The sequence below is a fragment of the Mastigoproctus giganteus genome, chromosome 6 (assembly GCF_048544385.1).
Source record: "Mastigoproctus giganteus isolate SK-2022 chromosome 6, ASM4854438v1, whole genome shotgun sequence".
NCBI classification, from domain to species: domain Eukaryota; kingdom Metazoa; phylum Arthropoda; class Arachnida; order Uropygi; family Thelyphonidae; genus Mastigoproctus; species Mastigoproctus giganteus.
Window position 1 is genome coordinate 14142491 of NC_143580.1, and position 26968 is coordinate 14169458.

The 26968-nt window shown below is 35.2% G+C and overlaps 1 protein-coding gene across 7 annotated transcripts in view; it reads right to left on the minus strand.

Annotated features, from left to right (window-relative positions):
• LOC150083961 (spectrin beta chain-like) overlaps positions 1-26968 on the minus strand; it is a 419401-nt gene that overhangs the window by 222186 nt on the left and 170247 nt on the right. For all 7 annotated transcript variants that reach the window (XM_090375838.1, XM_090375834.1, XM_090375833.1 and 4 more), the window contains exons 2-4: positions 10479-10639; positions 5834-5985; positions 763-936 (exon numbers count right to left, since the gene is read on the minus strand). In XM_090375838.1, coding sequence (XP_090231964.1) covers positions 763-936; positions 5834-5985; positions 10479-10608 — 456 coding nt within the window. In that variant the 5' untranslated portion in view covers positions 10609-10639. The remainder of the gene's footprint in view (positions 1-762; positions 937-5833; positions 5986-10478; positions 10640-26968) is intronic.

Here is a 26968-nt window from a genome sequence, read left to right on the forward strand (position 1 = left end):
AGAAATGTTTCCAGACACAGAAGTGTACTTTCAGCAAGATGGTGGGGATATGACCTTCTGACATTCTTCAATATCCATATAGCATGTACAAAAGTCCATGACAACATGGGTACTGAGTTTCCCAAATGGTAAACAGGCAATCAAGAAAGTGCTCATGAATACTCTCCAAGATCTCTGGACTTTACACTTTTAAAGATAAAGAATACAGTTATAAATCCAGAACACTTCCAGCCTTGAGAGAAGATATAAAAGGAATTCCATACTAACTTTTGTTATGTATCACATTTCCACACATCCACTAACTGTGTAAAAAATTTGGCTTTATGTTTATTCATTAAATCTTTGGAAATGCAACTCTCAAAGTGTTCATATATAATTTTGAATCACCCTGTATATTGTATTTCACATACAATGTATATGCTACATATTTTATTTCTTCTCAGGATACTTTTACTACCTTACATTAGAAAGTAGAGAAAATATGTAAGAACATGTCACAGATATTTTTCATATAGGAAGAATAAATAACTGATAGCTACACATTTTTTCTGTATTTTATTTCATGCTATGCCAGACTATATTAACTATATATTTGCCAATTCATCTTAGACTACGTGATTTATTATCTTATAACTGAAAATGTGCAAAAAACTACAACACCCAAGTCTAAAACTGCCTCTTTTTTTTTTGGGTTTTGTACCTGTAATAATAGCATCATTCTTCATTATTTCACTTTAAAGAAAGAAAAAACAAGTGACTAACCTGAAAACGTAAAATAATGGTCCAAATTAAGCCGAGGGTAAGTCTTGGATTACCATCCACAACATCTTGAGAACCAAGATTTTCAAGATGCACACGTTGTTCCCGAAGAAACTGAAGTGCTTTATCAACATTTTCAAGGCAGTGAATTCGCATTTTTCCTTTGGTCGGCTTTGGCTGTAAGACAAAATGCATATGAACAAAAATAAATTTCAAAATGCAATTTTTAACCGAGATAAATACATGAATAATGACCAAATTATTAAGAAGCAATCCTTAAATATCAGCGACATACATTTGAACCTCTGAAATCCAGAAGCCATGGGACCTGAGCCTTGCTGAATTTCAGAATTTGTCAAATTATAGGCATACTATAACCATACCTAATTGAACAAAAAAAAAAAAAAAAAACTGACTTTCTATACTGAAATATATAATTCAAAAACACTGACTTTCTATACCGCAATATATAATGCATATAGTACAGTACAGTACTGACATCAAGCAAAAAGTAACATACAAAATGTGTTTTCATTTTTTCTATGTATAACTACCTGCAAATAATTTAAGCAGCTTCACTCTGCATTTCTACATATTTTATGCTAATGATAAACCAATGCCAAAAGTTCTTTTAGATGCAACCTTTACCCAAATAAATACAGCAATACCCTGCATAGCACTGATAATTGGTACCGAAACTCTTCCGTGTTATGTGAAACTGTGCTGATTGAGGTATAATTATAATGGTTTTAAGTGAATATGTACGAGAAAAACAGTCTATAAACAAATTATAATAAATCAATAAACAATTTGCACTTTATAGCCGATTAAAAGGATTTGAATTAAAAAATATTACAAAAATTTTATTAATGAAAAAGAAACATCATGAGAGATGAGAAAAAAGCTTTACTGTTTATTTAGGTATTTCAATAAAAAAGTCTGGTGAAGTCATCTCTTCTTTTTCTTGGTGTACAAGTCTTTGTAGCATCGAAGTCATTTTGTAAAATTTGCTGTATCTTCATGCTGTTCAACATCCAGATCGCCACTCATAATTGCTTTGCAGGCCATGTCAATCCCCCGAAAAACTTTCTCCAATTCTTCTGTTGAAAATTCTTTTGGTGCCACTTCAGTGTTATCCGCGTCAGAATTGTTTTCCTTTTCTTTATATGCAGTTTGCTCGTCAATTTCAAGGAGAGTTGCTGTTGTTGTTTTGGTTTTTAAGAGCATTAGCAACTAAAGCCATATTGCTCCGTCAAGGAGAGCTGCATCATCTAAGTCATTTGCATGTGAGTCAATGTAGTTATATACATTGGCATTGTCCAAAGTTCCGAATCCCAAGTCTTTTCCAATTCTTCTCCAAATCTTCACAATGTCTTCGGCAATTGTCTGAATTTGCAATTCAAAACCAGTGAAATCATTTGCCAAATGGGACAAAACATGCTGCCAAGCAGAACACGTTGTTGCCAGTGATTTATAGCCAAAGATGCAAATACATTTTCGATTGTATTTAGAGGGATAAAAAATAAATTATGAAATGAAGTTATGAAAAAAATGAAATTATGAAAAGTTTGAAAAGCTACCACGTTGTCTCATCAGTATGGAATTAAAAATACTGAACACTGCTGCACATTGCCGCTGACTGCCTGAGGGAAGCTATTGGCACGTGTGAATGTGAGACAATAGAGTTGGCACCGCAGCATATATGTATGCATACCTCGGCTACGACAACGCAGCAGCATATATGTAAAGTACGTGTCTAAGGCTACTGAATGAGTTTTAGTATGTACAGTAAATTTTTGACTTAAACTTAATTGAAAACCATGCTATAGTGAAACTTGTGCTGTTTGAAGCCATGCAAAGCGAGGTATTGCTATATAGAAAAACCTTTCCCAACCTTGTGTCTACATTTTGAATCACCACCACTCTCTGGGCCACTTGCTTTTCTTTTAAGCAGCATATCTAAGGGCAATAAAGACTAAATATATTGTTAAAATGGATATAGACATGGGAGATGTTGATACAAACAAATAGGAATACCAATAACTGGTTGGAAGTATTATATTCTAATATTAATTGGAGGGAAGGTTCCAATGCATCACCTAGACAAAAAGGTCAACCTGAGGAATAAACTACTGATTCTCAAATGGTTTCAATTCATTAATTTTCATAAAAACAAGTAGTGCTGGGTATCTGAGAAGCTCAACTGTATACACCAAAACTACTGTATTATTTATTAAAACTGTAATTATGTTCTAGTATGATTAACAGTGAATATTGAAAATACTGGTTTCAGGATGCAAATCCCAGTGCTTTACAAAAAATGTCATGCATTTTGAATTAGATATCTGGGTCTTCCTGATGACATCAAAACAGTCCAATATCCAACATCATCATCATCATCATCATCATCAGCCATTTTCAATCCACTGCAGGATGAAGGCCTCTCCAGCAACTTTCCAGTTCCTTCTGTTTTGAGCACTGGCCATCCATTTACTACCCAAAAACTCATGAATTTCATCTATCCATCTCCGCCTTTGTCATCCAGGTTTTCTTCTAGCTCCTCTTGGATACCATTCTGTTATTTTCTTAGTCCATCTGTCATCATGTCTTCAAGCTATGTGTCCTGCCCAAGACCATTTTAGTTCTTTAGTTTTGATAAGAATGTCCTTTACTTGAGTTTGCTGCCTAATCCACGTGTTTCTCTTCTCATCTAACAGTCTGATTCCCAATATAATTCGCTCCATTCTTCGCTGTGTAGTTCTTAGCGTCTCTTCCATTCTTTTGGTGAGTGCCCAAGTTTCACTTCCATAAGTCATGGTGGGGAGAATACATTGATTCATTATTTTACGTTTCAGACAAACTGGGATATTGCTCTTCAGTATGTGACTATATTTCCTGAATGCTATCCATCCAAAATTTATTCTTCTCTTGACTTCCAGCCATTTATCATTATTACAGCTAATAACTTGTCCCAGATAAGTATATGACTCCACCTTTTCAATTACTGCTCCTTAAATCATTATTTCCCTTTCCGTGGCATAATTGTTCATCATTACTTTTGTTTTAGCCATATTCATCTTTAGTCCAAAATCCTTACTAACTGTGCATAAGTGATTAAGATTTTCCTCTAATTCTTTGGGATCGTGGCATATGACCACAATGTCATCTGCAAATCGTAAATGGTTTAGGTACTCTCCGTTCACATTGACTCCTTTCTGCGACCAGTCTAATCTTCTGAAAGCTTCCTCAAGGGCAGCAGTAAACAGCTTCGGAGATATTGTGTCTCCTTGTCGAACTCCTTTCTCGATTTTAAATTTGCTACTGTCTTTGTCTAGTCTAATAAAGGATGTAGCACTCTCATATATTTTTTTCAAAATCATAATATATGGAGTATCTATGCCTTTTCTTTCCAGTGCCCGAAACATTGCCTTATGCTGTATGGAGTCAAATGCCTTTTCATAATCCACAAATGCCAGGCATAATGGTGTTTTATATTCATTTGCTTTCTTCATTAGCTGTGATATTACATGAAGGTGATCCATAGTTGAGAATCCTGTCCTAAAGCCAGCTTGCTCTTTCGGTTGATTCTCATCAAGTATTCTTTCTAATCTCTTAGTAATGACCCTTGTGAACAACTTGTAGATATGGGATAACAAGCTAATTGGTCTATAATTTCCAATTTCTGATTTATCTCCTTTCTTATGCAGCAAAACTATGATTGCATTATTCCACTGCTTAGGCATCACACCTTTTCTAATGCACTTTGTGAAGAGCCTTGCCAGTTTTTGTGTTATGTCTCTTCCTCCCAATTTTAACAACTCTACAGTAACTTCATCTTCCCCCGGGGCTTTCCGATTCTTCATTTTCTTCAATGCATGTTCTACCTCATCAGGAAGAATATCGAGTATGTCGTATGTGTTGCTACTTTGCAATCCATGTTCCCCACTGCTGGTATCATTCCCTCACTCCTTGTATAATTCTCTATAGTAGTCTTCTGCTATTTGAATTTTGCCTTCTCTGCTGTTTATAAGTACACCATCGCTATTCTTCAGTTTCAGTATCATTTGTCTTTCTGTATTACTGCTCATGGCTGCTGATTTAAATCCTTTGTTTTCCCTTAATGCTTGTTCTACTTGTAATGCTTGTGCTACTTACTAATTACAACCAATCTTAATTGAGTTTGAGTTTTCTTAAATCTTCTTATTAATTTGTTTTCTTGTTCTTTGGCTTGGACTTTTGGGGGATCTAAATTTAATCTATCTATAAAAAATTCTCTTCAGATACTATTTACAAACACACAGACACACACTTATGTGAAAAGGTTAAGAAAGTAACACAGTTTTAGAAATACATGTATTTCATAACAAACTGTCAAAGTGGTTATGAAATATTTCTAATGTAATTATTATGTAATGTATGTAAAATTCCACTTAAAAAATTGTGGAAATTAATCCTCTACCATACAAAAAAATAATACTATAAACATTAATTTTTTTTTTTTTTTTTATGAAAACCCCAAACACGAAAGGAATCAAAACCTATAGTACTTAGTACCGTGCATGGGTTAAAGGAGAAGTATGGGGGGGGGGATGCCGGAAACTTTCCTCTAGAGACTAAACATGGGTTTCACTACTTCAAGCCTCCAATAAGCAAAGTGGTGGTATTTCAACGGTTGATGAAAGTCATCTACCACCTACATATATATAAAAGAATCACTACTGTCCTTTAATTTAAGATAACTACTTCCTAAGACTACATATATTTTCAAAGTAACGTAAGAGGTCTGCAAATCTATTATTTTTAGCAGAACTGAATAGGTAAACAACTTCCAAATAACCAAACTAAGTATATGGCTTATGCATCCACATTTCTAAATATACTTTTTTTTTTTATAAGTCTAATATATTTCAAAATGAATTTACAGAAATGCCATTATTATTTTATTTGTCTAATACTTAGATAAACACAGCTATACCTTACATATTATTTGACATATTAATTGCACTGCTTCCAATTAATCTTAACCAACTGTTAAAGCCACTAATTCTTAGTGGGTTTGAACATATAAACTTACCAATCTCTCTCCTGATAAAATTTCCAGCAGCTTCATTAAGAGTTTTCCATCCCGCATATCAACATACAAATCAGTTATCCTACTGTTGGCTCGCACAAGATGAGAATTGACCCATTTACAAAATGTCTTTTTCTGAACAGTTTCACGTTCACCTGATTAAGAATAACAAAAAGAAATAAATAACTAATAAAAAATAAATTCATTATTACTAATTCAAACCAATAAGATCGATTGTTTTATGTTCCAAAAAAATTGAAGAAATAAGACTTGACACTCAAAAATGAAGAAAATTATCTAAACTGATAAGGAAATGTTCATCTTTTTAAAAAAAATACACAAATATATACACTGAAAGTAGTTACCTCTGTATTGTCTAATCAAATCTTCCATATCATCTGCCATTATAATTATATTTAATAAATCCCTTCGCTTCCTCCCTGCTATTACGTAAAATTACCAAATTACTAATGTCAAACCATTGACACAGACAGTACTTGACTCACAGCCTCTTCGTGAGCTTATCTAATAAGAACTTCAAGCACAGTGAATGTGTTATCCAGGTTAGCAAACACTTCAGGTAGACACATCCACTTATCAACTATAGCAAATAAGATTATACCTCAAATGGTAAAAAAATTAAACATATTCTTAATGATGCAAGGGTCTTTTGGTGACAACTACAAGAAAGCAGGCTTGCAAACAGGATATGCACAAGCTATCTTCTTCCTTCCTGTTGTATACCAGATAAAGAGGAGAATATACCCTTACATCGTGCAGGAAGTGCTCATTTATTTTTGAAATTCACGTAAGTAACAGTCAATAAGAACTCCAACTCAAGAGAATAACTTTCCTTTAAAATATCTGTATAAATTATCTATCTCTATCACAAAAGTTAAGAAAATTCATTACTCTTAACTTATTTGAGAAAATTTACAAATTTTCTTTATAGTCAGTGTTACAAATTTCCTAGTTTTATTCTACTATTATTACTCCATTCAAGGCATTAAACAAGACTATTAGCAGTGTCTGAAACAGATAGCTAAAGAAATGTTATGTTACCTGAGGAAACTGTCATATTTTAAAAGGATATACCAATAACTTTTATACAGAGCTGGAATCCTTTCCCCTAGGTCAGAGATGCCAAACTCAGAAGCAGGGACCACAAAAATAGTTCTTGGGTGGCTTGAGGGCCGCACTAATGTGCAAACAGTATATCAGTGGCATTATTCAGCAAAATATATTAAATATTTTCTCCATGTACAAAAATATGCAACCTCATAACCATCAACTTTTGTGAAGGTTTGTATAACTTATGAATATTATTTAAATTTATATTAATATAACTCCTTTAAGTGATACCATTTACTATTTAAGTTACTTATATGCAGTAAAATGTGCTATGGAGTTGAAACATCTGGTGGGGGGGGGTAGCACACATGGCATCCTGGGCCACAAGCTTGACATGACTGGCCTAAGCCAATGAATATGGTGAGGATGGGAGTTCAGGTACTAGCTCTCTTAATTTTAAATTATATTATTTTATAAATTATTCTAACCCAGAAAAATATCAAAAAGATTTCCATGTTTCTCCACATCATCATGTGCATTTATAAATCAGAAGAGACTGGATATATAAAAATATGTGTGACTACTATACAAGTAATGTAATGCAAAAATTATAATTAATTCACAGGCTAATCTGAAAACATGCTTTATCATAAGTAACAATGTTGGTGAGGAATTTAATTTCATTAATTTTCATTAATTTCATTATTTTTAAAAAATTCACATCAAGATTTACAACAAAAATTTTACTTTTCACAAAAAAAAAAAAAACAAGAAAAAAAAAAAACAAAGAAAAGAAATCAATTGTGCTTAATGGTATATAAGCATACAAGACAAGTGGGCAATATTTTTACACTTTTGGAAAAAAGTGTAAAAGCCAATGAATATGGTGAGGATGGGAGTTCAGGTACTAGCTCTCTTAATTTTAAATTATATTATTTTATAAATTATTCTAACCCAGAAAAATATCAAAAAGATTTCCATGTTTCTCCACATCATCATGTGCATTTATAAATCAGAAGAGACTGGATATATAAAAATATGTGTGACTACTATACAAGTAATGTAATGCAAAAATTATAATTAATTCACAGGCTAATCTGAAAACATGCTTTATCATAAGTAACAATGTTGGTGAGGAATTTAATTTCATTATTTTATTTTTAAAAAATTCACATCAAGATTTACAACAAAAATTTTACTTTTCACAAAAAAAAAAAAACAAGAAAAAAAAAAAACAAAGAAAAGAAATCAATTATGCTTAATGGTATATAAGCATACAAGACAAGTGGGCAATATTTTTACACTTTCGGAAAACAAACCTGAAAAAGTCAAAATCAAAGGCTTAATACACCAAATAAAATTTTTAAGCTTTACCATATTTTATTTTGATCATTGAGATCTTTCTGCTCCAAAATTAAGACCAATGCCCTTAATTTCGGAGCAGAAATGTTTGATCATAAGCCCAAGCATCTTATTTCTTGGGCTTATGATCAACTTTTGAGACAAATACCATTATCCACAGTTTTGTTTTGGTTTTGATTTTATTGGTGCAAAATGACTGGGCCATTATCCACAGTTCTGACTAAGTTACTATCATCTTTTTAAATTGTATAGCATCACCAAAAAAGGTGAATCCACTATGCATTTAAAATTCTGTAATATTGCCAGGGCAGCTGTTATAAAGCTTACTGTCTTTAAAGCTCAGCTGTCTCTATTAGCATATGTATACAGAACAAATATATATTATTTTCAAAATATATTATTTTCAATAAAATAATATATTTTGACTACGTGAACTGCCAAGCAATGTATGGAAGTAAATATTTCATTTAAACATACATTAACCTTTATGTGTACTTTTAACCCCTGGAACTGCACTGTGCTTTCCCTAACACAGTACAATGTTATAGGATTGCAGGGGAACATCTCAACACAGTAGTACAAATCAAATAAAATTCATATGCCTTACTGCAATAAATTTCAATCACAAGGATCACTTTACTTCAGGTGAAGACCAAGACTAAGTATTTGAGCTTAAGGTTTGGCCTTGCATTCAACTTAGAGACAAATTCCCATGATCAAAATCGAAAAGAATGAAGTGTACGAATTTTATTTGATTTCAACCACTGCATTCAAATATTCCCTGCGATCCTATAGTATTGTACTTTTTAGGATATAATTTAGCTAAATGTAAACAAATACACTGCAGTTTTGGCTCAGGATGTCTGTCCGCTGTCAAACTTTAAATCACAGGCTCTCAAACTCAAACTGATATATATATATATATATATATAGGCCCACTGCTGGCACCAAAATTTGTGGGCCCTGTTCAACAACTACTTGAGGGCTCCGGGGAACCCCCACAGCAATATCTGTTCTAACAGCAATTTTTAAAATTTTTATTTATTTTATTTATTTATTTTTTTTTTCAAATTTTACACTTACCTCCAGAAGTTAAAAACAATACAGATATTATTGAAAGTGAGTATAACATAAAAATAACAATTTTAAATAACGTCCTTTCAATATCAAACAAAACATGCACATTGAGAATGAAGTATACGCTCTACTTTTAGCAGTTTTCAAGTTGACTCCGCAAGCACTCTTGGAGTGGCGATAATGTGGGTAACTAGATATTAAGATGCGATAAACTCATTGATAGAAACGCGGAAAACACATGGATGATATTATTATTTAGACCATTTGAGTGAGGGGCCCTGTTCGACAGAACCGGTTGAACATGCTTGTGGCCGGCCCTGTATAGTTCACACAATGGCGCATGACATGAGGCTGCACCTAGGATCCACGATGGATTTATAAATATTAGTTCAATTTAACTACCAGAGATTTAATTCTGTTATAGATAATTAATTTAACGGGTGAAAATGAAAATTATCCACTCTGAATTTCACAGCATGATTTTCTCCTGGATGAAGGAGGGGACACCTTAATCATAAGACATGCTGGATCATTACCTATGGTAGAAATGAATCCAAACGTAGTCCCTGACCTTCCCACAGATGAAAAAGGAAGTTCAGCTATGTTGACTCTAATGGGGTCTGAGGAGATCACAGACTAACACTTTCCTCTTTATATATTAGATAAGAATAACTGTCAAAACCTGTGTTTTGAATGGATATAAGAATGGATAACATAACCAAAAATGTAAGGTACAGTTGATTACAGTGGGTATAGCAATCTGAAGAATAAATAAATCAGCTCAGGAAAGCCATGAATATGGAAACAGACAAACACTTTCCTCTATATATTAGATAAGAATCACTGTCAAAACCTGTTTTGAATGAATATCATCACCAAGAATTAAGGTATAGTTGATTACAGTGGGTATAACAATCTGAAGAACAAACAAATCAGCTCAGGAAAGCCATGAATATGGAAGTGAAAGAAAAAAATACCAGAAAGAGAGCCACAATAAGAGATGGTGGGTAAAATAATCAGGTCAAAGTTAAAGAGAGGATGCCTAAAAATGAAAATATTACAGAGAAAACTGATAACAATAATATGTGCATGCATTAAATACTGAAGAAAAAATATATCTTTATTAAAATAAGCTTACCAGCCAAAACCTTAATTCGAGATCGTTCGAAAAGTCGAGAGGAGCTGTTGCCTCCATCATAGTCATAGTCTTCTATTTCCTGTTGGGCAGTAGGGTCCCATCGAACCCCCACAGCAATATCTGTTGTCATGGTGGGCCAGTGTTCAGTATTCTACCTGGCCCTGTAAGAAATAAATAATAACAATAAGTAAGGCCATAATCTTTACCAATAAAAAGAAGTGTCAAAATGTAATGATATATTACAAGTTGACCTAACCCAGCATATATTGCTGGGTAAGATTTAAAGTACTGCATTGCATATAGAGTTTTTTAAAAAGAATGCTAAATTTATAACTCCTAACACTTACCACACATATTTTCAAATATGTTTCAATATAGTCAAATTTCAATATGGTAATAAAGTATAAAAAATACTTTATTACCATATTAAAGATAACAATAATATACAGGGCAAAAAATAAGATTCCAGTTAAAAGTTCAGTGGACAATTTATTTAATCAGTAAATTCCCTTCCAGGGTGACATTCTTTTTTTATTTATATCACTTTATCACTTCAGTCAATTTTTATGTCAAAAGAATCGAGGGCTATTTAGGAGAAGGGGGGACATTAATATCTAGATCTGATCTTGTATACCTAAAATATATGAAAACATGCATGAGACTATCTTATCCATTACACTACTGATGCAACTGTAACTGTAGTGCTTATAATATTCTAATTTACAATGTCAGTTAGCCATTTGTGCAAAGGCATCATTTACAAATTAACTCATTAAATTTTGGTTAATATCATAAACTGATTCCTGGTTAAGACTTGCAAATGATACAAGGTTTATCTTAATAGATAAAAAACTCTAGACCAATATTGTGAACAAACTACAATAAATAAAAAAGCTGTCAAGTTTTTTTTATTTTTAAGATTTTAAATTAGCATTAGCAGAGGCATATGATGCAAGAAAGCAAGCTTATGCAGCATCAGTCAAAAAAAACCTTCCCATTTCACACACCCATTCACTCCAAAAGTTTGTCCAGTTTTTCCTTGAATTTATTTAAGCTATCAACTTCCATGACAGATGCAACTTTGTTCCAGTAATCAACTACCTACTAGCTAAAGGCAAATTTCCACACATCTATTCTACAACTGTCTTTTTCCTCAATTTGAATTTATGTCCCCTCAGGTCGTAATCTGAGCAAGACTAAGAATCCCATCAATATTGAGCCTGCTCAAACCATTCAAAGCCTTATACACCTCAATCAGATCACCTCACAAGTACCTAGTCTCTAGATGCTGTAATTTGAAGAACTTAAGCCTTTCTTGGTAAGAGCATAAAAAAAAAAAAAAAACAGAGTCAGTTGGCTCGGCCAGGATTTGAACCCAGGACCTCTCACACTCTAAGCTAGAATCATACCCCTAGACCAACAAGCTACTTTATAGAATACTGTTGGGGAGTCTGCACTACTACGCCTCCATTAGCATGGATAAGTAAAGGACTGAGAGGCCAGATCTAGTTATTTTAGATTTTGCAATAATGCAACTAAGATCAAGCGTAATCAGTAGATTGCACTTGCAAAATATACTCATTCTGTGGTTAGGATGAAAAACTCCATAAAAATTCCTCCTTGAGAGGAACTGGGCATGAAGAAGCTTACTGCCCCAGAGAGCAGACAAGAAGGTTCCTGTTGGTTATTTTGGAATAGCATGGATGGTTTAGAGACTGGAACACTAAAGCATATTGGAAATGGAAAATCAACTAGACATGCTCCTTGCCAATAACACTCTGATGTTCTTTCAGATGCAAAAAAATTGTATCTTAATTGTAATTGTTTCTTTAACACTTTATTTTAGGTTACAATATTTAAGTTGTGATGGCATCCAATACTTACATAGTAACTATTTATTTCACTTTGAATTTTATTAAATTTCTTATTTGAAATGGATTAAATACAAAGATGATCTCTTTATTTCATGACTTTCAGCTTTGACAAAATTTTGATACAATCTGTTAATTAGTCTTTATTCAAAACTCAGTTAAATCTTGGACACAAAATAGATCTGCTGCTGCTAACGGCAAATGATATTTGCAAGTTATGTCTGTATTCTTCTGTAAGGATTAGATTGTTTAGAATAAGCACCAAGGTAGCTACAGCCATGGAACATTAGTACGTTATGTCTGCCAATTGAATATATTCTATGATTGGTTTTCCTGTTTATAAAATAAAATAAAATAATAATAAATTTTCTGTTTATACTCTGTGATGGCTATATAGGGTAGGGGAATTTACACGATAGAGAGAACACACGAACAGCACTGTATTTAGGTGACATGGGTCAACTCACTACTGTATACTACTAAACATGGGCAAAAGGGCACAGCAGTATACTGCTGTGCCTATATTATAATTAATAATATAGTTTTATATTATAATAATGTAGTTTATTAGGCAAATAGCCAAATAAACTATATTATTAATTTCACGTGATATAAGAGTGATATTAATATAATAATAACCTTTATGTTAAAATATTTCATAAAATTTTAAGACACGTCAGTGCTTGCTTACTTCAATATTCACAAGTATTTTTTTTTATTACAGCGATCCCATAAAAATCATGTGGAAGTTGATGTCGAAAAAAAAAAATTGATGCTGAGTGTCGCGTTTTTAATGAGCAATGGCCAATTAATTACTTTTTTGCACTGCTCAACGATACTTGCACATGTCTTATTTGCAATGAAGCCTTGTCGGTGTTCAAGGAATATAATGTGAAACATCACTACACCACAAAATATGCTTCAAATTACAATAAATTTCAAGGAGCTTTGTGGCAAAAAAAAACTCCAAGAATTTACCCAAACTTTTCAGAGTCAACAAAAAGAAAATTAGAACCTTTACTCATCAAAATTTATCTTTTAGAGCTAGTTTTCGAGCCTCTCAAATCATTGCTGAAGAAGGAAGGGCCTTTATGGATGGAGAATTTGTAAAACGAATTTGTTTGACAATTGCAGAAGTCCTGAGAAAGTAAAAATTTTGCATCTGTAAGTTTATCTTCATCAACTGTAATGAGAAGTATTGAAGATTTAGAAGCCGATGTTCAAAATCAACTCATAGAAAAAGTTCGTGAATTCACACATTTTTAAATAGCAATTGATGAGAGTGAAGATACAAGCCATACAGTTTAATTACTAATTTATATCCGAGGTGTAAATCAAAATTTTGCAGTAACCGAAGAGCTAGTTGCATTAAAAAGCTTGAAAGATACAACAACAGGTGAAAATATATTTTTGAGTGTGTCAGAAGTAACTGACGGCCTCAAAATTGAATTGGGATTTGCTATCAGCAGTTACGACAGATGATGCTAAAAATATGGTCGGTACTAAAATTGGGTTCATGGGTCAGCTTCATAAATATCTTGGGAGTAAAAATATTAAAAAACCAATGCAATTTCATTGTATAATTCACCAGCAATCTTTGTGGGGAAAATTTTTGGGCGTAGATTCAGCCATGTCAATTGTAATATCAACAGTAAATTTTATTCACAAGACTGGTTTGAATCATTGGCAATTCAAAAATGTTCTTGAAACTATTGAGGCTGCATACAATGATTTGTTGTACCACACTGAAGTACGATGGTTAAGTAACAGTAATGTGTTGAAGCGATTTTTTGAACTTAGGATCGTAATAGATCTATTTATAAACAAAAATTGAAATCTGTTCCGGAACAGTCAGATTATTATTATTAGCCATATGGTGCAAGGAAGCCTGAGGTTTACGCTGCACTAGCAAAAAAAAAAATTCCTGAGTTACCCTATGAGAGAGAGAGGTAAAAAGGAATCACCACGAAAGAGAAGAATGACGATATCCAAGCTCAGGACCCTGGGTGTGCCAAACCCATACTCACCAGATGTGAGCCCCTGGGGTAATCTCAAATGGTTGTGGAACCTTGCCTTTTTAACAGATTATGAACACCTGAATTTTCTTAATATGAAACTACAAGGATGAGACAAACTTGTCAATGAATTGTATTATAATGTCAAAGCATTTGAAACAAAACTGGAGTTATTTAAAAGTCAACTACTTCCGAATAATTTGTCACATTTTCCATGTTGCAATAATTTATCTAAAAATATGCCCAGTTGTAATTTTTCCACTGAAAATTTTGTTCAAACAGTTTGTTCCACGAAAATTTTGCGGATATTATAAATAATTCAAAGGTATTTGAACTTTTTCAAAATCCGTTTGACGTACCCATCAACAACGTTGATGAGAATTTACAATTAGAGTTGGTAGATCTTCAATCTAATGATGCACTGAAGACAATATTTAAAAATGAAAATCTAATTAAATTTTATTCAACATTATCTGAGTCAGATTATCCAAAAATTTAAAATTTTGCAAGAAAGGTTACATCAATTTTCAGAAGTACATGTATATGCGAGCAGACCTTTTCAAAAATGAAATATGTAAAATCCAAAATACAATCATGTCTACCTGACCTGCATTTACATGACTTTTTAAGAATCAGAACTAGTACTTTAAACCCGATATTACGAAACTTAGTTGCACTCTGCAGCCACATTCATCACATTAATTATAATTTTGTTGTATTACTAACTGTATTTTTGTGATTAATACAATAAATAAGTAATAATCAAAATTTAATATAAACAAACCGGTATATTTTATATTACATATCCATCGATTTATTTTTGAATCTGTAGATATAGGTAGGTATAAAATTTGTTTCTTTGCATAACATTAAAGTTATACGGAGAATGTAGTTTTCAGTCATTAGGAATTTTCACCGGCCCACCAAATACTGTATTCCAAAAATTCGCATGTGGCCTGCTTCTCTAAAAGTTTGGGGACCCCTGGTTACAGTGACAGTAGACTAGGTTAAAAAACTGCATCATGCTGATCGTACTGTTCACAATATATAAAAAAAACCTACAAGCACCTAAATTTTTTCTTTCAGCAAAACAAATCAACTTGAATATCACCATTATTTCAACTAAACCCAAGTACATATCAGTCAAGTTAAAGCATCAAAAACAAAGAAAACCTGCAGAGAGAAAGGGTTACTAGCAATCAGAGATGGCTCTAAGATGGCACTAGGACAGAACAGGTGCCAAATAACTTTGTGATGATGGTAATTACTATTCAGAATTTCACTATATATGATCATTATGGTTCAAAAATATTGACAGAATAAAAATGTGGTGATATAATTGCAAGGCCAGACAACAGATTTCTCATAATCATCTAGTCCTGCTAAGGATATGTGTGCAATTCACAAGTATAACTGAAAGTTTAGCTGTTCTCGGAGCAAGACAGACATGCTGCCAGGCCAGCTCAGGGGGTTTTGTCAATGATATACAGGAACTTTGCAAGCACAGATAAGGAGGTGATGGGACAATCACCTATAGGATAATGGAATATATTATTGATATATCCCAATGCTATATTGGGCCTTGTGGCAATGGTTAAGGCAGTTGAATAAATGGGTAGTAGTTTGGAAAAAGTGGGTAGTTTGAATAAATTCAAGGAAGAACTAGAGAAATTATTGGAGAGGATGAAAAGGTGTTGTGGGAAAGGTTTTTTTTTTTTTTTTTTTGCCGATTCTTTATAAGCTTGCTTTCTTACATCATATGCCACTATTAACAATAAGAATAATAATAACACTTTATCACAGAGGTCACAATGATATATTCAAAGAGAAAAATTCCTAAGGACATGAAAGAATTATGAATCTAAAATATTAAATTCAAAATTCTTTCTGAATATCCTTTTTTTAAGGATAACATTAAATTATATTAAGGGGCTAATACTACATATTATGCCGTATGTATCCATATTTTTATGGCTAATACTACATATTATACTGCATGTATCCTTATTTTAAGGATAATACTACACATGCATTACTTTCTTATCTCATTTCAATACTAATACTATATTAAAAATGTTTCAATAAATTTCTTGATTAATCAGAATAATCTGAATCAGAAAACTTCAATCCTTGCATTTAAGTGATACATTTTCCCTATCTAATAATAAGGTACTTCTCCATGACCTTTAAAGAGTTATCTGAATATTTTTCTAATATATAGGACAATATATCTACCACAGAGCAATAAGGTATTTTTAAAATTAACAATATTATACATTGTGTACATACAGTATTGCTGCCCAACCCAACAGGCAGAATGTAAAAGGTGAAAGAAAAATAAATATGCCAACATAAACCAAACAAAACAAAACAGACATAAAGAGACACACTGCTCAATTATTCAGAAATTATTATGAGAACACCACACCCAAATCATATTTCAAACATAGATTAACATGACTAAGGAGGTACAAATACAGCACACAAACCATTTGTAACTAAAGCCCTTTTGAATAAGCAAGTTAAATGTGCTTGGGTGACCATAACAAAGGTTTAATGAAGGTCACTATCCTAAGGGCAATGACTCCTTCTTGCCATCCACACAGAACGGTGCTAGTGAAACTGGATATAAGTGGGAGTGATTACCTCAGTACAATGATAATGACATAAGGCAGATCTTTTGTTCACCACATAACAAAACAGCATTAAATACAGGAATTTTTTTAACTCCTGAAGGCATGCAAAATAAAAATTAAAGAAACACTAGAACAGTATTACAATCAACTTTTCCCTTCAAAAGCTAAATTTCATATTTCAAATATGTGGCAATATTTATGTATTAAAAACTAAATAGTTTAAAAAGCTACTTTCATTAATAATTAAATAATTAAACAAAATCAATTGCAATCACTATGCTGAATTACACAATCCAACAATAATCACCAAAATGTGTAAAAATTTAAAAAAAATTATTTAGATTTTTTTATATTATTTAAATTTTAAAAAAATATTAAAAAACATGAATCGGCAAATCAGTGCAATATTTGAAAACCATAATTATGTAGTTACTGATATGAACTTGTTGTAGGTTTGAAGAGCATCAGTGACTAAGGCCATATTGCTTCATGTATAGTGTCTGTAAGTTGCACATGTTCTGTGGTTGATTTTCTGTTTGCTGGATGAAAAACTCATGTTTCAGGGAGAAAAAACCATGATACTGACTGACTGCCAAGTTGTGAAAAAGACCCATAAAAATTCCTCACATCATCAATGGGACTTGAACTCAGGTCTTTCCCACCCAGTGTGAGAGGACAACAAATCTACCAACTGTGCTACCCACGAGGGCAAATATGAACTTCTTAAGGAATTTAAAAGTACAATTTGCATTCAGGTTAGCCGTATTTTGCACTTTGTAGGGGGAATCACCAAATCCTGAGTTACAATTATTGTAAATGTCCATGAGAGTTATTTTGATCACATTCAAAAATTTATAATTTTTTTGAACATAGAAAACCAAAAGAGGATAAACTTTTCTTGAAGGGTGTTATGTGGTTACAGCTCAGCAAACTGAGTGACCTTAGAGTGCATTGGATATTAAAAAAAAAAAAAAAACAGTTAGTTGGACAACACTGATAGCTAATTAGAAGGGTATCAATATGATTGGTTGTAGTAGGGTTTTAGACATATCAGCAACTTAGGCTATATTGCACCGTAAATGATATGTTGGTAAATTGCGCATTTTCTGTGGCCAATCTGCTGTTTGCTGGACAAAAAACCATGCTACTCTTGCCTGAGACAGACTAACTCGGCCACACTAAGAAAAAAAAAACCATAAAAATTCCTTGCATCATTGACAAAACTCAAACTCAGCTCTTTTCCACCCAGTGCAGGGAGGATGATGATTAAACCTACTGTGCTACCCACAATTGCCACATCATTATGAACAGTGGCTCATGATCAGGTATATATAGGGTGTCTCAAAAATATTGGTACAAACGTTTAGGGGAGGTAGGTAACATCTAAAGGAATGTTAATTGCATAGGAACCCATAACCGGAAACGTCACCGTAAGTCGGTAGACGGTGTTGTTCATCAGTTAGCGAGAGGGAAAATTTCTGGTTTACTCATTCAAGCAGTAGTCGCTGCACAAAGAGCATGCATCGATATATGAACTGTGAGCTGGCAGACATGCACCTAGTGTATGGATTAGCAGAGGGCAATGGACGAGCCGCTCAACGAATTTATGGAGAACGCTTCCCAGACAGACATGTACCGGACCACCATTTGTTTGCGCACGTGCATCAAAATTTGTGCGATTATGGGTCATTTAGAGGTAACAGGAGTAGTGTGGGCAGACCACGTTCAACGTGAACTCCCGCCATGGAAGAAAGTGTGTTGAATGCCGTCCAGAATAATCCTACTACCAGCACACGTGCCATTTCCTCTGCTTAGGAGTGTCTCGTTGCAGTGTACAGCGTGTGTCTGCCACGATGCCTTACACCCCTTTCATCTCCAAAGGGTTCAGTTACTGCTCCCCCAAGATCATCCTGCACGTGTGGCTTTTGCGCAGTGGTTTCTCCAAGAAAGTGTCAAGTGTCCAAGACTTGAATTTTTCCAGCCTATGTTTTGTTCACGGATGAGGCTTATTTCACTCAGGAAGGCTTATTCGATCAGCACAATGCTCATGTGTGGACTCACAACAACCCACATGGTATGCGCCCCCATGCGGCACAACATCGCTTTGCAATAAATGTGTGGGCAGGTATGGTCGGTGACTGCTTAGTCGGCCTACACCTGTTACCATCCCGCATGAACTTCGCTAAATATCAGATCTTTCTTGAACAAGTTCTACCAGGGTTACTTGATGATGTTCCAGCAAATGTGAGACGCAACATTTGGTTTCAACATGACGGGGCACCTGCCCATTATGGAAGGTGTGTTCATGACCATTTGAACAGGTGTTTTGGGCGTCGATGGATTGGCCGTGGTGGACCCATAGCCTGGCCCCCATGCTCACCTGATTTATCGAGCCTTGATTTCTTTCTGTTGGGGGCCCTCAAATCTATCGTGTATGAATTGCCTGTGGAGATGGAAATGGATCTCATGACGAGACTCGTCTGCGCTGCTGCTACTGTCAAAGAAACTCCAGGTGTGTTCGACCGTGTCCGCCAATCCATGCTACGTTGGTGTCACGGATGCATTGCGTCTCATGGTGGAACGTCTCATTGGGAGAGTCATTATACACACTACTACCCACATGGGTGTGACCTTAATTTTAGGACCTCTAAAAATATAAATGCCCAATCTAAATCTGTATCCATATTAGGTGCATGCAATGTAATCTGGGGGTCCCAGGTGAATGTTGGTTTTGGGGTTCCATTTTTTTGTTATAGCCATTTAAGAAATGCTTTAAGGACCTCCTTTGGTGTTGTGGTCCCCGCATGCACTACCTTTTTTGCACAGCCCTAATCCATATTGTTACCATAGGTAACGATATGGACACTACAATTACGAATCGTTAATGAATAAAAAGAACTCAAAGCCACATAACTTGCTAAAATACTAAAAGAAACAAATATCAAAATGCAGTACGGTTGTCGGGTTTCAGCAATTGTCACATTATATAGGTGCTGTTACTTTAAACTGGACAGTCCAGCTTTCTGAACTGAACTGTCCAGTCCATCCTTAGATGTGTGTTGTCTAGCTTTCCAAGTTAATAAAACTACTAAAGCAACTAACAATTAACACTTTGGCATACAAAAAGTAGTCTTCTTTCTATGTGAACTACAGCAATTGCACATACTGTCACATGTACTGACAGCTGTGAGCTTTATAGTACTAGTCAGTTCAACAAGTGTTTTATTATTTATTACTGTGCACCCATATTAAATATGCCAAAACGATCGACATTTATACTTAAACCCCTGTAATAAAGAATAAATACTTCCCATTCAAAAAGTAGCAAAGGTCAAAATTATATTTACTAAATAAGGAGAAGATCTTCCATACAAGCCAATCAGAGGATGCCACTGACTTACTCAATATGAGCAGTTGGCTCTACCATATAACTAGGTTTGCCACTCAACCAGAATCCACTACACCAACGGAATTCCCAATCAATCCGATTTCAACAGATCCCTTAAATTCAGTTCACCTCACCAAATACCAGCTGATCAACGCAATAAATAGCTTAGCACCCATGGCCGCATCCGGTGCCAACAGAATTCCTCAGTACATTTGCTGTTGATCCTATCCTGTTGTTATTTAACAAGATCCTTAGTCAAAAATTTTTCCTTCCTATGTGGCATGTCTATCTAGTAAGACTGCTGCTGAAAATACGCTCTGCTTCTCAACCCAGTCACTCAAAAATTTTTCCCTCCTATGTAGCATGTCTATCTAGTAAGACTGCTGCTGAAAATACGCTCTGCTTCTCAACCCAGTCACTTCTGTCCAATTTCTTCTGCATCAAGCTGATTAAAGCTCTTTGAGAAATCTCTTCTGAGAACGTTAACCATCCAAATTATGCCACAACAGCTACCGCAGATCCATTATGCTACCCAGTCAAGATCCACTGCTACAAATCTAGTCACCACTGCTACCAAGATCCTCGAGTCATTTGAGCACCATTTGGAAATCACAATTACATATATTGACATCCAGGCAGCATTTGATTCCATATCCATTCACCTGTTGGCAAGGCTACTATGTGAGTATTACCTCATTGGTGGAGATGCGCTCTGGTTTATTAAGACAATGTTTGAGAACATGACCATTATTGTTTGCGATGGCAATCTGCTCTACACCAGGACTATTACAGCTGGAGTCCCACAAGGCAGGGTCCTGTTTGGAATCTTGTTCTCAGCTGTTCTCATGCCGTTCATGACAGGCCGAACTGATATCACCTTTGCTGATGACATAATACTGCTTACTCCCATCAGCCCTGGAGACACTGCTGAATACATCAATGCCTTAATCCTTCAGAAAATCTGGAACCTTGAGGCCTTCCTCTCCAGTTTCAGACTTCACATCAATCCTGAGAAGTCGAAACAGTTGACTTTCTCTCTCTCAAATGGAACCCAACAACAGTGCAACCCATTTTAAGAGGATCCGCGATTTCTGCCATCCAACAACATACAAATCTGGGAGTTATTTTTGATCAAAAGCTCTCCTTTTTACCACACATAGACCACCTGCAAATAAAGTTCGTCGACTCTGGTGGATGATTAAACAACAATTTATGCACATCCATGACCAGGCTGATGGGTGCAGATATATTAAGATGTGTTTATCTGGTCATACTCTATGGCGCCAAAGTCTGGACTTCAACTGCTACGACCCATCTTACACGGATTTTCGCAGAGGAATTCTGGCTACTGAAGTGGGCCATATGGAAATTTCGGCTTCCCCCTGCACCAAGGACCACCCAGATGGCGGCAGCTCTCAACATCAGATGTCTTCCTGCCATTATTCATGAGAGAAGACTCATCTTTGCCATCAAAATGATGGTCGGCATTATTTCAGTACCAGATTCCTGGGCTAACTGCAGATGGAGGATCCCGGTCCCAAGCCTTACAGCTAATCCAATCCTTCAGGCCATTCTCAACCAGTTCAAGTTATCTGATCGGTTCCTACCCGTGGAAATGCTGCAAGACATACTCTCTTTGGACAGTGACGTCTACAAGTTCGCAGTCAATAAGAAATATAGGCAGAAAATACTTGGTCGACTTCCTTCCCAAAACCACATCATAGGACATTAGAGCCTGCTCTGGGACTCAGAGCAGGGAGCTATATGCAGCAATGTGCTTTCTGTATACAATAAAGGGTTCTTCTTCTGTATTTATTCAACGTTTTAAGTTTAGGTGCTCGAATTAGGCCGAAATGCCGCTTCTGTTCAGATTAATTTTTTTTTTAAATTAAGCTTAAAGCGTTCCGGTTGTTTGACATTCCAAAAAGCGTTTTTAAAAATATTCAGGTGATCATTGCTAATTACAAGTTAGGGCACATTAATCAGTGCTGGATTTGGGCATAGGCCAAACAGGAGATAGCGTGATGTTTCGGGCATCTTCAGACGCTTTGGCTTACGGTCGCATTATGTCTGAATCTGGCCCTGGCAATTTTATTATTATTAGCCATATGGTCAGTAGCGTAGCTACCCTTTTTCGGGCCCGGGGACAAAGAACATGTTCGGGTCCCTACTTAATTAATGAAAATTGCAAAAAGAGGAGACAGCCAAAGACGCCGGGCCCCTAAAGGGCCCGAAGGCAATTGTCTTGCCTGCCTACATGGTAGCTACGCCAGTGCATATGGTGCAAGGAAGCCTGAAGCTTATGCTGCGCCAGCCAAAAAAAATTCCCGAGTTACCCTGAGAGAGAGAGTCAGAAGTAGAAAGGAATCAGCAAGAAAGAGAAAAGAGAAGAATGATGATATATAAATCAGGACCCTGGGTGTGCCAAGCCCATACTCACCAGATGTGAGTCCCTGGGGGTACTGTAACGTATGAATATCAAAACCAATGAGAAATGACTTGTCATGTTTGCATATGCTAGATAAACTTCTATGCTTTTGACACCACTATATAATCTATTAATACGACATTGGGATGCCAAATATTAGCGTTCAGGTTAATATTTTCTAATTCTAGCTCTGATTTATGTGCTGGAATGTTCAGTCCAATATTTAGGCCACTACGTCATCTACAAGAACAAAATTACAGGAAGCAATAACCGTAAAAACCTTGTAAACCTATCGTGGACTCATACGAAATGAGATTAGATAACAAAAAAAAAAAAAAAATCCACACAAACGTAATCAAAATGACCAAATCTCTCCACAACCTGCTACTTGCTATCACCGCCTGTCGGCGCTGTCATCACTAGCTAACCATAACGTTCACTGTTTACAAATTCCAACGGTGTGAAAAGCCAGCGATTAACACGCCCAATGTTTACAGGAAAGAAAACCCAGTCTGAATAGCTTAACACTTAACCTCGTGCTCAAAACACCCACACAACCAGGAAGTTGTAATAGGTCAAGAGAAACCCCATAAAAATTGTACGGAAACTCTGTTATAAAACATTGGCGCTTGGCGCTTGCCTCCATTAAAGCTGGGTCGAAAGACAGCAGACAGAAAGCAGTACGGCGTTTTGGCCACGCGTGCTTCCCCGGCACTACGATATGACCTAGTTTCCCACGTTCCCAGGGAAGTGACTCAGCCTCACAACGTCAGCGGTCGCCAACATTTCCCCCCACCCTCTTCCTCGACATTTCCCCACCCTTGCAGATTCTCTTCTTATACAATTGCAATAATCAGCATAAAAAAAAAAAAAAAAAAAAACTACAGGCAGATAAGAGCAGAACACAAAATGGTGTGGATGAAGTACTGAAATTTCATCTTCAACCATCATGAGTGTCAAAAACAAGTGCACAATCATGATAATAGTAGTTTTTTCAAATGTTCCAACCCCTTTAGTGAAAATAGTCCTTGAGTTTCTACAAATATCGCTGATTTCATGATCAGTAATATTCTTTTATTAAAAAGTCATGAGTTTTTCCCCACCTTGACCATTTAATAATGAGGATAATATAATAATAAAAGAATATATAAATAAATTACGGTACATAAATAACAGAAACGTGCTATTGGTTTACAGTTACTGGTCAACATAACTAATGAAATTATTTTTTTCTTTTTTATTATTATTTATTATTTTTTTTGCATGGGATAGTAATACGGAACGAATAATAAGCCAACTTTACCTGTCCACACCTTTCGTTGTCATAGTAACTGATGTGCACTAGTAGGCAATACCATAGTAACCAATTATCACAAAAACAGATTAACGAACTTGTTTCCAGTGGCTTTCTCGATTAAGTGCTCAGAAACCAATATTTTTCTAAGATTGGGTATGAACCAAATAAGTTTGTCCAATTCTTTTACGCTTTATTACTTATATTATTAAATTTATATAAAATTATATTAAAAAATCAAATTATTCTCAAATCTTCGAGAACATCCCAGATTTACGAATTTATATACACCGAATAAATGAGAACAACGTATATTATATATACATTGGTCTTATTTTGCCTCCTCGCGACTCCAAGCAGAAAGCCAGGGAAAAGGGAGCATTTTTGCAGTGGGGGCCTCATTTTCTAAAGTACTGCCACAGGATCATAAAATTTATTTTATTTTTACCTTAATTTTTTTTAAATGCGAAGCTCGTAAAATTCTTAAAGTGGCAATAAGTGAGTATTTACGATTATACTCTGACATAAAACACTTCACTGTGAAAATAAGTTACAATAATGCACCCCAGAACGCCTGCTGTATATCAAGACCACGTCTCAAACACATTTCAAACAACCTTAGCGACTCATAATGACAATTCTGGGGAATCACTGTGTGTTTTTGTTGGTCGGCAACATGATTCCGAACGAGCAACCCACAGCTTCAAAATAAGTACAGTAAATTGATTTTCCCCACATCCTGACACCATAGTTTGCTCTTTCTCTACACTTTTTTTGCCATTTCACATTTGACATTAATGAGATACGCCTCACCTTTAAAAGTAGATCGAATATCATTTTTAAGAGGGTCTAGTGCGGTTAACACACAAACGTACCCAGACACAAAAGTGCTATAGAGTATATACATTAGGAATTTTCAGTTGTTATCTGAAAACAAGTGAAAGCTTAATTTTATTTTTATTAATTTCTGAAGCGGCTATTATCTCTGGTGTGAAGTTCGCTAATTATATAATAATAAAAATAAATAATAATTTTACTTTATTAATGAAAAGAGAAGGCGTATTTCTGACAGTTAACCACATGCACCAAGAATCGTAGTTATTTTAATGGTTATTTAGTTTTCGGATGTCTTTTTCCACTTTTAAAAGTTAATAACTCGAAAACTATAAGTTGTATGGAAAAAATGGTAGTCTGCATTGTAATCAATACATGGGCGATTTTTAAACAAGAAAAACGGTTCGAATTTTAACCACCAAGGGCGCAACAAAGTGATTAAATTATAAAAGCACAAAAGGAAAAATTTCACAACTCTTTATTGACAATCAAATCTTTACATGTCCACCATATTTTCTAATAAGCAATCAAGATGGGACATTTGTGTTCTCCATAGTTGCTCTCAAAAGTTCGTATATTCGGAATGTCCACTACCTCCTGACGGACTGAGTCCTAAAAATATGAAATAGTTGAAGGAAATCCTGTGAACATAGTGTTCCAGATATACCCACAATAAAACAATCTGATGGAGTTAGGTCAGACGACATTGCAGACAAGGGGTATGGAAAATGGGGACTCATAATTCGCTCTTCCATGAAAGTTTCTCGTAGGAGCTGTTTGACTTGGAAGAAACGATTCCAAACATGGAAGCGTTTCTCTGGGCCAATTATATATCTCAGAGGAACTAATAACCCTCATCCTATTGCATACCAAATTATCCCAGAGAAAATCTATGGGATAATTTTAGTCCACAAGAGGATAAGGCATCATGTGCATGTTCAAAATGCCTTCGATCGTTAATGGTTTCAAAGAAAGAAAGGACCAATAATAGCGTGTACCGTATATCCACACTATACTATAATATTTAATGGATGGAGTGATTCCACAACATGCATGAGAATTTTCTCTAGCCCAAATTTGATTTGTTATCGTCGTTGCAGGGTTTTAGGTGCGTCAGCGACTTAGACCATATCGCGCTTTGTGTACTATGCCTCTACAAGTGTTATTCAAGGGTCGATTTGTATGTTGAGCGGGCTGAAAAACCCAGAATACTTCACGGGAAAAAACATTGCTCCCTCCGTCAGAGTGGGCCACCTACAGCCTCGAATTAAATTCCTCCTTATATAGACAGCAATCGAATCCAGACCTCTCCAAACGAACAACAAGTGGCGAAACCACTAAGTAGGACCTATAATTTGTCCCTATCGTATATCCGTCAAAATGAAAGTGTGCTTCATCCAGTGGCGCGTTATCCTATAGGCAAAAAAAGTGTCTGCGCGGTAGCACAGTGGTATCGTCACCGTCCTCCGCACACCGGTGGAAAAGGCCCGGGTTCGAATCCCGTCGATGACGCGAGGAACTTTAATGGGCTTTTTTTCACTCCGTAGCTAAGTTAGTCGGTCTCAGGCGTAGATAGCAAAGTTTTTCCCCCAGAATCTGGGGTTTCTCGTTCAGCAAAACAGAAAAATCGACCATAGAACACACGCAATTAACAGACATAAGACACGGCACGGCAGATGAATTTAATTATTCGGGTGGCCTAAAAAATAATATAGGCAAAAAAAGACATCTGCCTAGGGCCCGATCAGAAGGTGGGGGGGGCCAATATCACTATTTCAAAAACTCACTGCTGTTTTTTTACTAATACTTTAAAGTGATTTTTATCGGAAACTGAACTTTCTACCTGCCAAGGTCAATGAACTTCACTTGAAGATTAATTTGAAAATGACGGGGTTTTTTTGGTTTTTTTTTCTTCAAAAATGGTTCTCCCGATTTTGATGAAATTTTATATTTAGTTCTTCCTTAAATAGTTGAGTTAATTGAAAAAATAAAGACTGCCTTGTATGTAACCGGCGCCGCTGGCG